The sequence below is a fragment of the Phasianus colchicus genome, chromosome 10, assembly GCF_987193195.1.
Source record: "Phasianus colchicus chromosome 10, bPhaCol1.hap1.1, whole genome shotgun sequence".
In the NCBI taxonomy this organism is placed as follows: Eukaryota; Metazoa; Chordata; class Aves; order Galliformes; family Phasianidae; genus Phasianus; species Phasianus colchicus.
In genome coordinates this window covers 22196516-22211619 of record NC_143445.1, presented here as the reverse complement: position 1 = coordinate 22211619, position 15104 = coordinate 22196516, and the positions used below count along the sequence as shown (strand labels likewise).

General features: G+C 43.0%; 1 protein-coding gene across 4 annotated transcripts in view; it reads left to right on the top strand.

Annotated features, from left to right (window-relative positions):
• SPATA16 (spermatogenesis associated 16) overlaps window positions 1–15104 on the top strand; it is an 85401-nt gene that overhangs the window by 28803 nt on the left and 41494 nt on the right. For all 4 annotated transcript variants that reach the window (XM_090147725.1, XM_031614568.2, XM_090147726.1 and 1 more), the window contains one exon: window positions 9510–9599. In XM_090147725.1, the coding sequence (XP_090003851.1) occupies window positions 9510–9599 (90 nt within the window). The remainder of the gene's footprint in view (window positions 1–9509; window positions 9600–15104) is intronic.

Genomic DNA, 15104 nt, shown 5'->3' with positions numbered 1-15104 from the left:
AGACTGGAAACAAAAACCTGAACAAATACTATGAATACATCTTGTGCAAGAAGAATCAGTCTAATGATGAGAAAAGAAGAATCAATAAACCACCACTTACATACCACGCTGATGTTTAGGACAGATTAGCTCTCAGAATTTCAGACGTCAGGCTGCAATAGCACTATCTGCATTTGCTGCTTTGATAGTGCAGTAGGTAGGGGTGCACTGATGAGTCACACAGATAGCTCAGGGCATCCTAAGATTAAAACCGGACAAATATAAACACACTCAGCCTTATGTGGCCGTAATGATATTATGAGCTTTTGAACTTTTTCAAGCCAGATTAGGTCAGGGATGGCTTCAAGATATTTTTATTAGATAATTCCTTCATGAGCTCAGTTGTGATCCACATCAAAGGCCAGCACCACACCAATGCATAAAGAAGCCAGAAACAATGCTTGCACATGGTGGTATTGAAATTCCCATTTATTTCAAATGAGTTAGGATTTTGCTGGGTTTGTGCTGCCTTTAATTAGCATTCAGGCATAACAGTAGTTTCCATTAAGCACATGCCTGTCCTGCCAGCATCACTTCATTACTGAGGTCTGTTCATTTTTTCCATTGTACAAGATGTATTACGATGGACACTGCAATTAGTGCAGGGTGAGTTTTTCACACAATCATCTCAAATGAATGTAACTACAAAAGAGTAGTTACACCAAAAGAGGAGGCACATGCTTATGCCTAATTCACAGGAGACAGCAGCGAAGAACAATGTGCTGGAATAGCAATGTGATGCTGTCATGGCAGCAGGTTCATTAGGTTTGTACAAGCAGCCATGGGATGGCTGAGAATCCTGACAGAATGACGAGATCTTCATCTCTCGACTCCACTTCTTTTTAATCCTTTCCCCAAGCACTTCGTCTACAAAGCCTACCTAGGGCCCACACACTATGAGGGAGCGCATCCTTCAGACTAGCTCCAAGGACCATTCTGTGTTGATAGGATGGTGAGGCACTGGAACAGGTTGCCTTGAGATGTGATGGATGCTCCATTCCTGAAGACATTCAAGAGCAGTATGGATCAGGCTCTGAGCACCTGATCAAGCTGTTGATATTCCTGTTCGTTGCAGGGAGTTGACTAGATGACCTTTAGAGGTCCTTTCCAACCCCAAGGATTCTATGATCCTGTGTCTTGAATGCCCGTGCTCTTGGGCAGCCTGACCTAGAGTTTGGCAATCTACCCCGTGGCAGGGGGGTTGGGGCTAGATGATCTTTAAGGTCTCCTCCAACCCAACCATTCTGTGATTGTATGAGTGGCTGCACTTCAGGGCACACCTCTCAGGCAGATGGACGGTATTACTTCCAGTTGGAGTACTCTGTAAGCAAAGCATAGGAAGTGGGGAAGGCAGATACAGCCCCTAAAACAACACACTCCTCACTCAAACTACAAAGCAACCACATTTTTTCACGATTGTCAAAGATCACACCAGTGGAGAATAATGGAGTTTCACTGGACTCTAACTTTTGGAAAAAATGGTAATGATACCTCTTTTTCTAACTGTAAATTCTTAGGATGCTAAAACGAGGAGTAGTGCTGTAATACTACGGAAACCAACACCTATTCAGACATGCTTTGGTTTCAATTGTCTTAAAACAGAAACCATGACCTACAGAAACCACGACCTACAGGAAAAAAATGAATGCAGTCAGATGGGAATTGCTGAAAAAATGGAAGGAGGGAGAAATTCTTCACTCTTCTGTTTTATATATAATTATAACAGTCTGTTCTTAACTTTCACAGCATAGCTCAGAGAAAAGTGGCAATCAGTAATGCCTATTTTCAGTATAATTCATTTAATAACTTGCAGAATGGGAACAAATCTACTGACAGTATTTGTTACGTTGTAAACTGCGGGAACTGATACACATAATATACCAGTGAAAAATATTCTGAGATATCATTAACATAAAGGCAGGACCTGAAAGATAATCAATAGCTATATTTTTTCAAAGAGAACAAATACATTACTTTGAGGTCTCCTACTAAAAATAGCTTATTGCCATCAGTTAAATAGCGCATATAGAATTTTTATTCCCATTGAGTTTTTATGTCATCACCACCTTGTAATGGTTTGCTGGTAATCCTTTGGTATTAATCATGAATCTAAATTAAAATATTCATTTCTGCATTTATTTGCATTTACTGAACTATTCTTTCTTTAATTTCATGTAAATTTCACAGCTCCTGCATTTAGTTCTAGAGCCCTATTAACCAAAAATCAGCTTTAATATTCTCATACGCATCTGTATCAAATATATATAAGTGCTTTTTGCTTGGCAAGAATCTTGCAAAATACCACAACAACAGAGGAAAATTCCAGCAGCTCAGTTTTAAAAATGTTCAAGAATAGGCATCTGCAAAGGGACAGCTATCCCGGTCTTAAAAAAAAATTAAAGTGAAATAAAAAAAGGAAAGGGGGTACACTTTCTATCACCAGATAGATGACAGAATTATCCTGCATGAGAAGCAAAGTCTGGGATTGCCTGCAAACCGGAAATTGTGTCCTCAGGATTCTTAACATCAAAATTTGAGGCTGTCTTTAGCATCACTGGCGTAAATGAGGATCCTGATGGGGTTCTGGTTGCTTCTCAGACTGATATAAAACGTTTGTCCTTTGTGATGAAATACTATTAAAAAACCCACCCCTTATCTGTCACAGCTCTGAGGAAATGTGCCATGGGTCGACCTCACCAAACAGCATCTGCAGTAACCTACTTGACCACCACATTTCATCATAAGATAGCCATCAAAATAATTCCTAACTTGCAGCCTGAAGCTATAAAATGAATCACACAATATTTACATGCCCTGTGGTCCTTTCGGCCCAGACGTTATGGCATACCAGGGTTTAATGATCTTAATAACCCCATATGGCTCACTGGGAAATTAGATTTTCCTTTTGGTTGCAGAAGGCAATTTTCAATTATAACAGATGGCAAAACAGCAAAGGTCTGAGAAGGCGAGAACTGACTAAGAAACCTTAGATTACTACTTCAGCTTTACGCTGCACTGCGTAATATCACTGGATGGATTTTTGACCCAAATTAGAGTAATCTTGAAGCAGAGCACAGCATTTGAGCAGTGCAGCCTCTCAATTACATCTGCTCTTCAGAAGGCCAAGGCCCACAGAGAAATCCATAAAGCTGCAGCCACATGCTGAAAACCAACTCGCGGTACATCACATACGGAACTCAGCAACTGTTAAGATTCAATTTTGAGCAAAATTGGAGAGTGCGATGCTGAACTCTGTGACAACTGAAGATGGAAGATCTTTCATAGCACAACATACATGACTTTACCCACGAGACTCCACATCCTCTTAAGGTTTTATTCTAATTTGCTTTTTTCCTCCAAGTGAGATGAAATTATTGCCGTTGACACCACGTGACTCAGCTGTCATGGCCATTGTGGCACACAAGATTTGAGGAACAGCATTCATATGGCTTGACCCAGTTGCTTTAACGTAGGAAGGATGCAACCCCAAGCTTTGCTCCCTGCCTGCCTCCCCAAAAACTCCATCAGGACACCACGTAAGTGCCAGGGAGAGAAAGAGCAATCAGACACCATGCTTCATTAACACTGTCTCTAAGTAATGCTGGAAAACGAGTTTGTTACCATAAGGGCTGCTGCATGGAGCTGTTCAAAAACCTTTGGGGTTAGCAAAGATTTTCCTGTGTCCTTTCAGGCTGCTCCACAGGTCTGACCCAGTGCCAGCCCTCTCCCTCCCTTCTAGAAAAGCAGAGCATAGGGAACGCAATAAATCTGTGAAGCTTCTCCTGCTCTGCCTTTTTATGTGCTGGATGGAAAGCAGGGCTCTCTAATGCCTCTTGCACAATTCATAGGGAGACGCATGAAGTAGAAAATAGCACCTCTGTTAAGTAGCGCACGATTGCTTTAGTGATGACTTAACAGAGGGAATCTCTTTGGGAGGCACAGTGGGGGAAAATAAACCTAGAGCAGCTGAAGCTTTACAGATTCAGTTCTCAGTCCTCTATTTTTTTTTCCCCTCTATGATTTTTCCAAACCCTTTTGGAAGGTTTCAAATAATTATTTCGGATCAAGGTTTATGCAATATCAGAAACAAAAACAATAACAGAAAAAAAAACCAAAAGGCACCTCAAAACTTGGTACTGGAATTGGTACTTGGCAACTTAAATCAGGTCCTTTTCATCGAGATTAATTCTCAGCTTGTGGATTAAAAAAAGAAAAAACAATATTCGGCTATGCCATTCCCTGACATTCTGTATTTTGCACCTTTAAAAAGGGACTGTGTTAAAGCAAGTAGAACAGTGATAATGAAATACTAAATAATCAAATAATGCATCATACAGTGTAGTCATAGGGCATTAAAAAGGAGAAATAATAGAAGAAGAACTTAAGCACAAGTTTTTAGGTGAAACTAGGAAAAGGTTGGTTGGTGCTGCTAATCTGTGACAAGTTAGTAATGTGCTGTACACTTTGTCCTAAACTACTCTACTAATCACTTTACCTCCTCAGAAAGAAGAGAAAGAGAAGAATTAGCATCACCTAATTACTTCAACAATTGTGGCAGGCATATTGCGATATACATAATAGATGAGATGTTATTCATACAAAGCTATTCCGTTGAGATACTCTGGATAGGATTAAGAGTAGTTCTGGTTTATAATTCCTTCTCATACTGCATTTCAAATATTTCTAGGTAGTTCATCTTTTTTTTCTTTTTTTTAATTAATTTCTTGGACTTCTCCAATTCTCAGCTCCTAATGCTATCTTATTTCTAGGTCAGTGACATAGTTCCTGTTTTATAGGCAGAGTCTTTCACCACTGAGGGAAAGGATACGTTCCTGACTTCAATAACACTACATGGCGATAACATTTATCTGCACAACACGTGGTGGGATTTTACTTAGAAAAAAAATATTTGGGGAAAAAAATCTTGCCCTGCAAGAAATGCTGTTCTTTTTTGGAGGAAGAGTCCAGCAGCACTAAGCTATTTTATAAAAGCTGAGATGCATGATAGCAGCGATCAGAAGAGCTGGTGGTCAAGATAAGAAAATGACATTAGTGTGGCCAGGAAGCGAGTTGGCTACACGTTATGCAAACAACTCAGGGAAGGCAGAGCACCTCCATTTGTGTTAAGTCTTAGGAGCTTTGAAACACAATTTTCTTAAATATCTTTTTGTTCTGGACAGGAAAACATTCTCCTTTGTACCACCTTCACAGCTGAGGAATCAAAACCTCTATAGCACATTTGTCTTATGATTGCAATTCAAAGCAAATTGCTGCCGCAGAACCTTTTAGCGTGGCAGTTATATTTCACTTCACTGGCAGTGAAAAGGTGTTGTGCGTCTGAAAGCTTTATAGGGATCCCTCATTTCCTCCCTTTCTGTCTGTTTAGATACGGAAACTTCACAAGAAGTTTTCTTCTGTGCACAGAAAGTCCTTGTCTGTGGATGCCATAACTGCACATCTTTTTCACTGTACCAGAGCTCCTGTTCCTTGAACCACATAAGTCTGGTAGAAGCTTTCCTGTCTCTGCAGCTATTGGTTTTGTGCTGTGGTAACGACTGTATTAGAAGGGATTCCTAATGAACTGTGAGTTTCACACATTCTGTTCTCTGCTAGGTTTGCCTCACTAACCAGACTTCGGCCAGTCTCTCCTTTAGCAACATCTACTGAATGGTTCTGACTCTTTGTCCTCCAGCTTTTTTCCTCTATGTAACTGAAGCTATCTGATTTTACATGTCACTCCTTTAAACAGAAAGCAGCTGAGGCAGAGAGGGTAGGATGCTCCTTCCCTTGGGAACCAGAGGTCTCCAAGCACAGTACCAGCCAGAAAATGGCACTGGTGGTGCTGGAAAGAAAGTTGACCCCATGGACCAACTTCCCAAATCCCAATGTAGTTGCACATGCAAACTGCAGGAAAATAGGATGAGGTTGATTCCTGGTTACTCTAAGTTCAGGATTGCCTGGAGTAGAGCTGAACTCTTAACCCAGCTGTGATGCAGCCCTTGGGATCACAGAACACGCATGGCAGACACAAACAGATGTAAGAACAGTACTACTCCACAGCTAATATGCCACCTGCCTTGTATATGAAATGGAAGAAGAAAGTTGAGCTTCAATCTTATTGTACAGCAGCCAAGAATTGTCAGGTTCATCTGTAAGCATACTGGGGCTGGATCACCAGCGCCACTGATAGGCAGCATCCATCAAAGACAAAAGCAATGTGTTAGCCTACAGCAGCTGAATACCTGGTTCTGCCAAATGCTAGCTGGCACATGACTCATGTGGCATCGCATTTGATGCTGTGGTGAACACCTCAGCACCTCCCCTCGCACAGTCACTGTGCCAGCGAGTGATGTGTGGACACGCAGCACAGCACTGCCATGCCAACAGACACATGTATTGCTTTTGCACCGAGTTCTTACTTCTGGCAAATCACCTAATTGCTCTCTACTAGTCAACTGTAACTGACTATTCCATGTATTGTTACAGAAGACCACATTGTGTTGAAGGAAGACATGGACAACTATGATAAAGAAAGAGCCTGTCACTCCAATTTAACAAATTATGTCATGTACCTCTACTAACAAGCCAGCTTTTACTTGCAGTAGTAGCAAGAAAAATGAGTTACCTGCTTCAGTAGTGAAGTGTATTTTTTCCACTTGTTTCATCTTTAGAATCATCTCATTGACTTTTTCTTGGCCTATAAAGGCCAAATATAAATGATGCGGGGGATTGAAAAAGTGACTCTGCTACATGTCAGCCGGATTAGAGTTAAAGCCCCATTGCATTCAGAAGGACTTTGGAGGATGCATTCCTTGGAGAGAAGGCAACACGATTTCTAGCAGCCAGTTTTTATGTAGCAATCTAAATTTCTTACCATACCTGATTCTTTAATGCTAGGCAGTAAGATGGAAGGAAACATGTGAAGAGATAAAACCAATGAGCAATGTGTGCATCTTTGCTTCACATGCTCCGATTGCTACAATGGAGACAGTTGATGCCTGCTTCTCCCCCCACTCCTTATATTGGGAAGGAAGATAATGGGACAAACACTGTATTATTTTTAAGAGAAGGTGTCAAGATGAAAAAATGAAAATGTCAAAAAAGAGGCTGATATACAGCGTTACTTAAGGAGTGTTCTGTTGAGAAAAACTGACCAAATGATTTACGAAAGGCTTTTAACAGGCAGACTTTGGATTACAACGAAGATGAAAAATAAATGAAAATCTATTTCAAGTTTACTTTAACCTAGCCATTTGACAGATGGGGGCCTAACCCAGCAAGAACACAAGTCTTAATCTTCAAACGTAGAGTCTTCATTTGCAGTTTTGTCGATTAGAAGTCACCTCTATGCAGGATAGGAGCTATCCATATTCAGACATCTGTTGAAACTTTTTCTGCTGAGAGGTACACAAAGACCAAAAGGCCAGTGCTTGTGCCCATGGCACAAAACATCGCACAGAGATCTCCCTGTGCGTGCTGCAGCTGGTGTGTCCACTGCCTCTTTCCCTTCCTAATTCTTCTTCCAAGCCTCCCTGTTGAAGCACATCCCTCCTAATTAATTACTGGATTAACCAGCCTAGCATCAGACTGCCCGTGGCTGGAGGTGGGTCCTGAGCATTGGACGTGCTCTCAGCATGCACAGCCTGGCACATTGCTGTCTGCCCAGATGGGTCCCCATCTGCTTCCATTTGGAGCAGAACTTCCTGAAATTAGGGTTTGCCTCTTAACCTTTGTTTGCATAATTCCTTTGCTTCCCACTTTCCACCCAGCTTTTTCCTTTACACCGAGAGCACCTGAAATCACCTGAATCTGATTTAAAACACTAGTGAAAAGCTCTGCACGGTACATGGCATTAATTAGCACTGTCCTGCATAGAGGCCACTAAACTGCAGCTGCATCCATACAGCAAAGAGCTACCTTGGGGTAGAAATGTAATGCAGCAGAAATTACTTCCATATATAGACTACAGAGAGCCCAGCAGACTGCTATGAAGTCAAAGGTAGCTTTCTTGCGTTTGTCCAAGCTATTAGAGCATGACATAATATTTCCTAGTTTACAATTTATAGAACAAGAGAAGTAGTTGATCTTTCTAAGACCAGTAAGAAATCAAGATGGAAAACAGAGATCTAGCACCTAATTCTTTGAAAATCTACTACAATTCTGTATTTATTATAAGCTTATCACAGTACGTTCTGCTCAAAGACTTACAGGAAAAATGTGTTGCTAACTACCAGGGAATTATTGATTTTTTAATTTTTCCCCTCATAGTGCTATTGCTTGGCTGTGGTGGAACCAATAACTTGGACAGAAAAAAAAAGAAAAAAAAAAATCAATATTACTATTATCAACTGTTGACTACAGTTTACAGCAGCAATAATCTCCTTTAAAATGGCTTGCAGAAGTACCAGTTGTCATCTAAGTAAGGGATTACAGCTTTGGTCAAATCGTTAAAGGCTGATAGTGTTTGATCTTCTGATGATTTCTTTTTGGTCGAGTTTTGGTGACCATTAGATTGTATGAGCTGCAGATCTGAACCACATTTGGCTGAGAACTGCAGCATTTGCAGTTGGTAGCATCATTTTGGTACCACCAAGATTGGAAAATTCCTCTGAGATCACCCAGCCCAACCATCCATCTGTCACCAATATTTCCCCACTATACTACTTTATAAAACACATAAGTAATGACAAACATGAGATGTCCCATCCTAGATCATGCTTTCTGCACCTAAGCACCAGGAGAAGTGCTGACCAGAGAAGCCAGCCAAATATGTTGGAGATCTCACAACAGGAACTAATTAGATGTAGGTGGAGCTGCCATGGCTGCCCTTCCCCTGCACACACCAGAAGGATACCCTGCCTGCCCATCTAACCATTTCACCTATCCTATTTTTACCTTCCATCCCTTTATATTGACTATAATTTGTTACACCTGGAACTGTATCTGCTGAAGTTAAGGGTATAAGAAACATGCAAAGGTCTCCCCACATAGAGCCTACCACTGCTACTGAAAGTAGCTTTTATAATCTTCCAAGTTGACACTCAAATACCTTCTAGAAGCACACTGTTCTAAGCAGACAGTCACACAACTTGTACCCATTTCTGGAGCTAGGCAAGCACAATGCTCCATTACAGGTTCCTACGTTCAAACTAAAGGCAATATAGCACATCACCATAGAAGCATCTTAAAAGGTGTTTCCATAACAATGCAAAAAAAAAAACAAAAAACAAAACCTAATGAAACTGCATTTATGGTATTACCACAGTAACAATTGTAATAAGTCTAGTCATAGATGTCAGAAGGTACAGTTCACATTACATTGGAGGTATCAAGCGTGACTGCTGAGATGTGCAGAAGAGTACACAGGATTCATCCCCGTCTCAGTTTGGTCATTATCAGTTTGGTTATCATCAGTTTGTAATGACGTAAGAATGTCAAATCTCAACTTTCCAATCTCTTTTCTTTTAAAGGAGCATTATTCTGAACCCAGCCTATTTCCGGAACCACCTGTGTCAAGCTGCTGTCTTTAAGTGGTTGGAGAGATACTCCGAAGCTGCAAGGTATTTGCACTTGTGGGTTTGTCTAATGGCTTCTCTTCATCTCTCTCAATCCAGCTCTCAGTAGCAAGGATATCAAGCTACACCCAGGGTTTTCCAAAATCAGTGGGAGATTTGTGTATATGATCCCACGTGCAGCAGAGCTGCAGTCCTCCCAGTCAGTGTAACACAAATAATCCCAAAATAACTGGTCACAGTGAGGCTAATGCACATAGGAGCACTTATTGTCAGGCTTAGGAGAGGGCCATAGTCAGGACCCTGGGGTCAAACCTACACGCACGCATGCATCTTTTGCTTTCTGCATTCTCTCAACTGGGTGCTGAGAAGGTTGGTGGAGAGGGGGAAATAGGAAAAAAAGAAAAAAGCACTCAAGATCTCAGTGTACACTGTGGGCTGCTGAAAAATTTAGCCTGGGTGCAGCTGATGAGATTGCTGGTGTGAACAGAAACTGCTGGCAGAGGAAGATCTGTGAGAGGAAGCTCTGCTTGCATTGTACTGCCAAGAGCTAAAAGTTTCAACATGCAACTGGAGTTTTTAATCCACTGAACATAGGAAGAAATGCATGGGGGAATGCTGTGGGGGGTTAGCCATGTATCATCATTACCGCTAACATCACTTACTGAGGACTGTTCAGCTGAAGACCACACGGTATATCACAAAGTATTTCACAAATCATTAGCTAACTAATGGTAGAACACTCAGTGTGAATTAGGCAAGAGACTAAGAGGGTCACTTTGCTGATCATTTAAGATGGATGCTAGTGGTAGAATTCTGAAGCTACCGGAATAGCAAGGAAATAGTCTGAGGGAGGGGTAGAAGAAAACTTTTCCAAAGTACAGGTGCAGAAAGGGCTTGGGAAGACAAACACCAGTTGTCTGTGCTGAACTCCAGCCAAAAAAAAAAAAAAAATAGGGACAAAATACGGACAAGCACTTTCTTTCTTCCGGATATGCACTGAGATAGCATCGCAGTAATCTCCACTTATTTTCACATAGAACTATAGAATCACTAAGGCTGGAAAAGACCTTTAAGATCCCCCAGTCCAACCCCCTTCCCCAGTGCTCACTGCCCATGGCTCTGAACACCTCCAGGGACGGTGACTGTGCCAATGGCTGTCAGGATGGGGAGAAACAGTTCTCCAAGATGAGGAAACAGGTTTTGCTAATTCACTCAGGAATGTTAATTCAGATAAACCTAGGATATTGGGTTTAGTTTTTATCTTTCCCCAGAAGTTAAGGTGAAGATTTAACAAAAAACAAAAAACCCACACACTTCTTTAAAAAGTACACTTTCAGAAACTTTTGCTAGAAGCAGTACACAAAAATGTCCATATTTAAGAGAACAGTACGAGAATAGAAGATGTTCACAAATATTAGAAAATAAAAATGGTCAGTGTTACTGCAGATAAGCAATCAGTAGGTTTACTACATCAGCAGGCAAGAGGGAACTGTGTCAGCCTTTTTTCCCCACATTGAGAAGCTTTCAGGAAACGAGATGATTTTAAATGAGATTATGTATTCTGTAAAGGAGAGGAACGTTCTGACAGATTGAATCCAGAGCAGTTCCAAAAGCAGCGACTACGGCAGCATTCAGAGTTTAGCCTAGTTTAACACGGTGTTATAGCAACTGTGCAGAGCTGCTTCTGCAGATTGTGTTAAACTAAGCTTAGCACCGCTCCTGTCACCTCACTGGAGTCACTGGTCTCAGCTGAACTGTTAATGGTGCAGCACGTACTCTGCCCACTGCAGCTCACAGACGTTCAGCAATATCTGGAAATACAGACTTGGTTTTTGTTGGCATAACCTGCCATTTATTTCAGCTTGCTCTCTGAGCATTCCTCACCTTCCAGTCCTCCATGTGTTTTAAGTGAATATATGCTCTGTCAAATACCCCCAGAACACCATATGGGTACACAAACAGGTTGGTTGTGAATAGCACTGCTGAGCACAAGAGCACAGAAAGAGGGATTTACCTCTCCCTACCTGAAATTCCATGGGAGTTCATCTCTGAGGATGTACCCAACCAAATTCTTTGGTTCAGAGAAAGCCATAAGCTAGAGCGGGGCCACCTGTAATTTAAGCATCTCTCGAGTTCCTTTACATACAATTTTCACAACTGCTCATCAGCCCACAATTCATAGAATCATTCAGGTTGGAGGAGACCTCTAAGATCACAAAGCCCAACCCATCCTACCACACCCACTGAACACGTCCTTCACTGCCTACAGTCCTTGAACACCCCCAGGGTTGGTGACCCCACCACTCCCTGGGCAGCCTGTGCCAGTGCAGCACCACTCTCAGAATATTTGTTTCCTAATTCCCAACCTGAACCTCCCCTGATGAAACTTGGGGCCATCACCTGTCGTCCTATCAATATTACCTCAAAGCAGAGACCAACTCCCCACCACAACCTCCACTCAGGAGCTGCAGGAAGCAATGAAGTCCCCCCTGAGCCTCCTCTTCACTAGACAAAACCATCCCAGTTCCCTCAGTCTCTCCATATCAGACTCCTCACAGCTTTGTTGCCTCTCTCTAGACACACTCCAGTGCCTCAATGTCTTTCTTGTAGTGAGGGGCCCTAAACTGAACACAGTGAAGCTGTGGCCCTACAAGCGCTGAGTACAGTTAGCATATGAAATGGTTGGAATGAAAGGGCATCTGTTAGTACGAGGAGCCTGATCTGCCCACATCTGCATCACTTCTGCGTTCTGTTGGCTGCATCGCAGTATCTTCAGGAAAGTGCTGTGCCAGGATGCTACCATGTAGAGCGCAGCCTGAGGCCATTTGGCACTGTAAAGCGATCCCAGGAACACCATGCAGGGTCAGAGCATCTGCAAGTGATGAATTCCAAAGCGCTGCAGCCACTTTCACTAAGGTGTCAGCTAGTAAATATATTTATCCTCTATTGTTCAGAGACCGCTCTTGACAAACACAGTAAAGATTTAAACCTCAGAAGGGAGCAAACCTATTCTGGTTGAAAGACCATCTTGGCCTTCAAACAAATGGGCATAAATTCATTATACATAAATTTAGTCTGGAAGTTACCAGGAAGCTTTAGGCATTAGAAGGCGTTTAAGTTCAGGATCAGCCTTGACAGCAGCTGCTGAGAGTACCCTGGTGAAGGAGGCATAGTCACAGCTGATGAAAAGATCCCATAAAAACCCGAATGGAAAACTTCAGAAGAGAGCCCTGGGTTGGGTTCTTCACTGTGCCGAGAAAAATGCGCATGGAGAAGGCTGAGGGGCCCCCACCTTCCTGTCAGCATAAGGACTGCTGCCTTTGGGAAGGATGAGATGAGGATGTGCAAGGCACAGCAGAGCCTTGGAGGCCCCCACCAGTCCCAAGGACAAAGCAGTCAAGACACAAATGCTGCTTTCAAGGGCAAGGCTGCAAGACAGAGGACAAAGACCCAAGGGTGAGCATCAGCGCTCCTGCAGGTGGAGGAACCAGAGCCTGCACATCCTCCACATCCCCATGCCTGGCAGCTGTGACCCCACAGCCTCCTGTTACGTGGCTGTGACGAGAGGTCTGACCCTGCGAGCAACAAGGCATGAAAGCAATTTTTCTTCCTTACTCCAAGAGTGCCTATTGCCAGTACTGAAGAGCCTTGAAACAGCAGTAAGGTGAAAACTGGTAACTTACAGAAAGACCAGGCTTCCTGTTTGCTTTGAAACTGAAGTTTAAGCTACAGAAGGGATTTCTCCCCTTTTTAACCATTAAGCCATATAGCTCTCATCTTTCTGCTAATCAAAATGCTGTGCTGATTTAACAGTGTCACTGTGTTCTGTGAAAAGCTTAAGATAGCTCTTTTATCACTAGCTAGAACAGTAGTGACTTGAAATTAGTTGTATACATGTAGGGGAAAACAGACTGCCTGTGCCTCTGCCAGAACAAACAACTCATCTTCATCTGACTGTACAGAGCCCGGGTAAGCAATCCTTAAGGAGGAAGAAGATTGGGGATCTGAATAGCTGCAGTATGGCTGACTCAGCTTTTTGACATTCCTATTTAAAAAGAAAAAAAAGTCATGATAATCCCATCAGCCGGAAAGAAAGCCAGGTCTGCAAGGAGTAAACTTCAGACCTATGCAAGGATCCAGGTCCCACTTCAGTCACAAGAGAAAGCTCAGGAGGTGAAAGTCAGGTGTGCATTCCAGGTTAGCTGCTGCATTCAGCACTGCTTTACAAAGCATTCAGCTGTGCTGATGAAAGGCATGCCAACGCTTGGGCAAGATGAAGGCACTGCGGAGAGGGGGAGAGGGGGACAGCCAGACTTTGAACCCTGCCTGGGTTTCCTCTTGCAAAGTTCATATATCTTCCCCATCCTTATTATTCCTTCCTAAATGGAAATGAACAGAGAGGAAATTCTATACAAACACTTGTCATAGAAACAGCCCCCACCCACGAATGCTGTGAGCCCCTGGGCTGCACAAGCATGGGGGGAGTTGGGCCAGCACAGCCCCATGGTCCCCCACAACCAGCAGTTGCATTGTAGAGATGGGATGGGGTCTGCTCTGCCCCCACACCACGCATTCCTGTGCTCCCACCAGCTCCATGGCATCCCCAGGGTAACACTTGGAAAGGCACACTTCGTAAATCGGGTCTGGGAGACCAGCTCTGACAAGCAGTGGGAGCACTCAGAGCCCCAAGGAAAGCCCACGCTGCCTATTATTTAACTTGACACCAACATACGATGTTGGCCTCTACCTAGAGTTATTCCCACATGTTATTCTTTATTGCTCGAGATGCCCAGGTGCCAAACATCAGCCTGAGCACTAGTGCAGAGCTACATCCCTGCAAGTTCCACTGCACATCCATCCATACACAATTCCTCACCCCATCCTTCCACCAAACGGCCCCCCAGGTCACAACTGGGCTCAGTGCCTGGCATCTTGGATGCCCCTTCTCACGGTAGAAGGTCTCTCCCTTCCCCATGCACTGCTCCACTTCCCAACTCACGTCTGTAAAGCACTCGCTGTGTCCTTACGTGGTAGTTGCCATTAAGTGAGAAACATTTGTTATCACTGCATAGCAGTCTCAGTACAATGCAGAAAGTTGTTACCTGCGTGCAGCCACCAGACAGATAATGATAAATGTAATAATTGTATCCTGAATACAGGTGCCGTTTTCCTCTCAGGAAACCTAATTGTACTTTCTAGCAATGGACCACCATGACCCAGAAACTTCAGCAAAGTCAGCAAGCAGAGCCCATTGCCAACATGGAAGGGGCTGGCAGGACAGCAGAGTTTTAGAGCAGATTCCCAGCACATTTAAGGCCCACCAGTACAACGTTTAAAAGCAAAGAGTTAACCAGCTCTATGCAGAATTAGTGTTTATTTGTTGCATGCGGGAGTAGGAGGATTGTCACAACGCCATTCAAGGGAAGGTCCACAGATAGGTAAATGCTGTCATCACTTATTTCCTTCCTGTTCAGTATTCTGGAGTTCTGTTTCTCCCTCATCATCTCGTGTATCTCCATAAACCTCACAGTAATGAGTGCACATTTATTT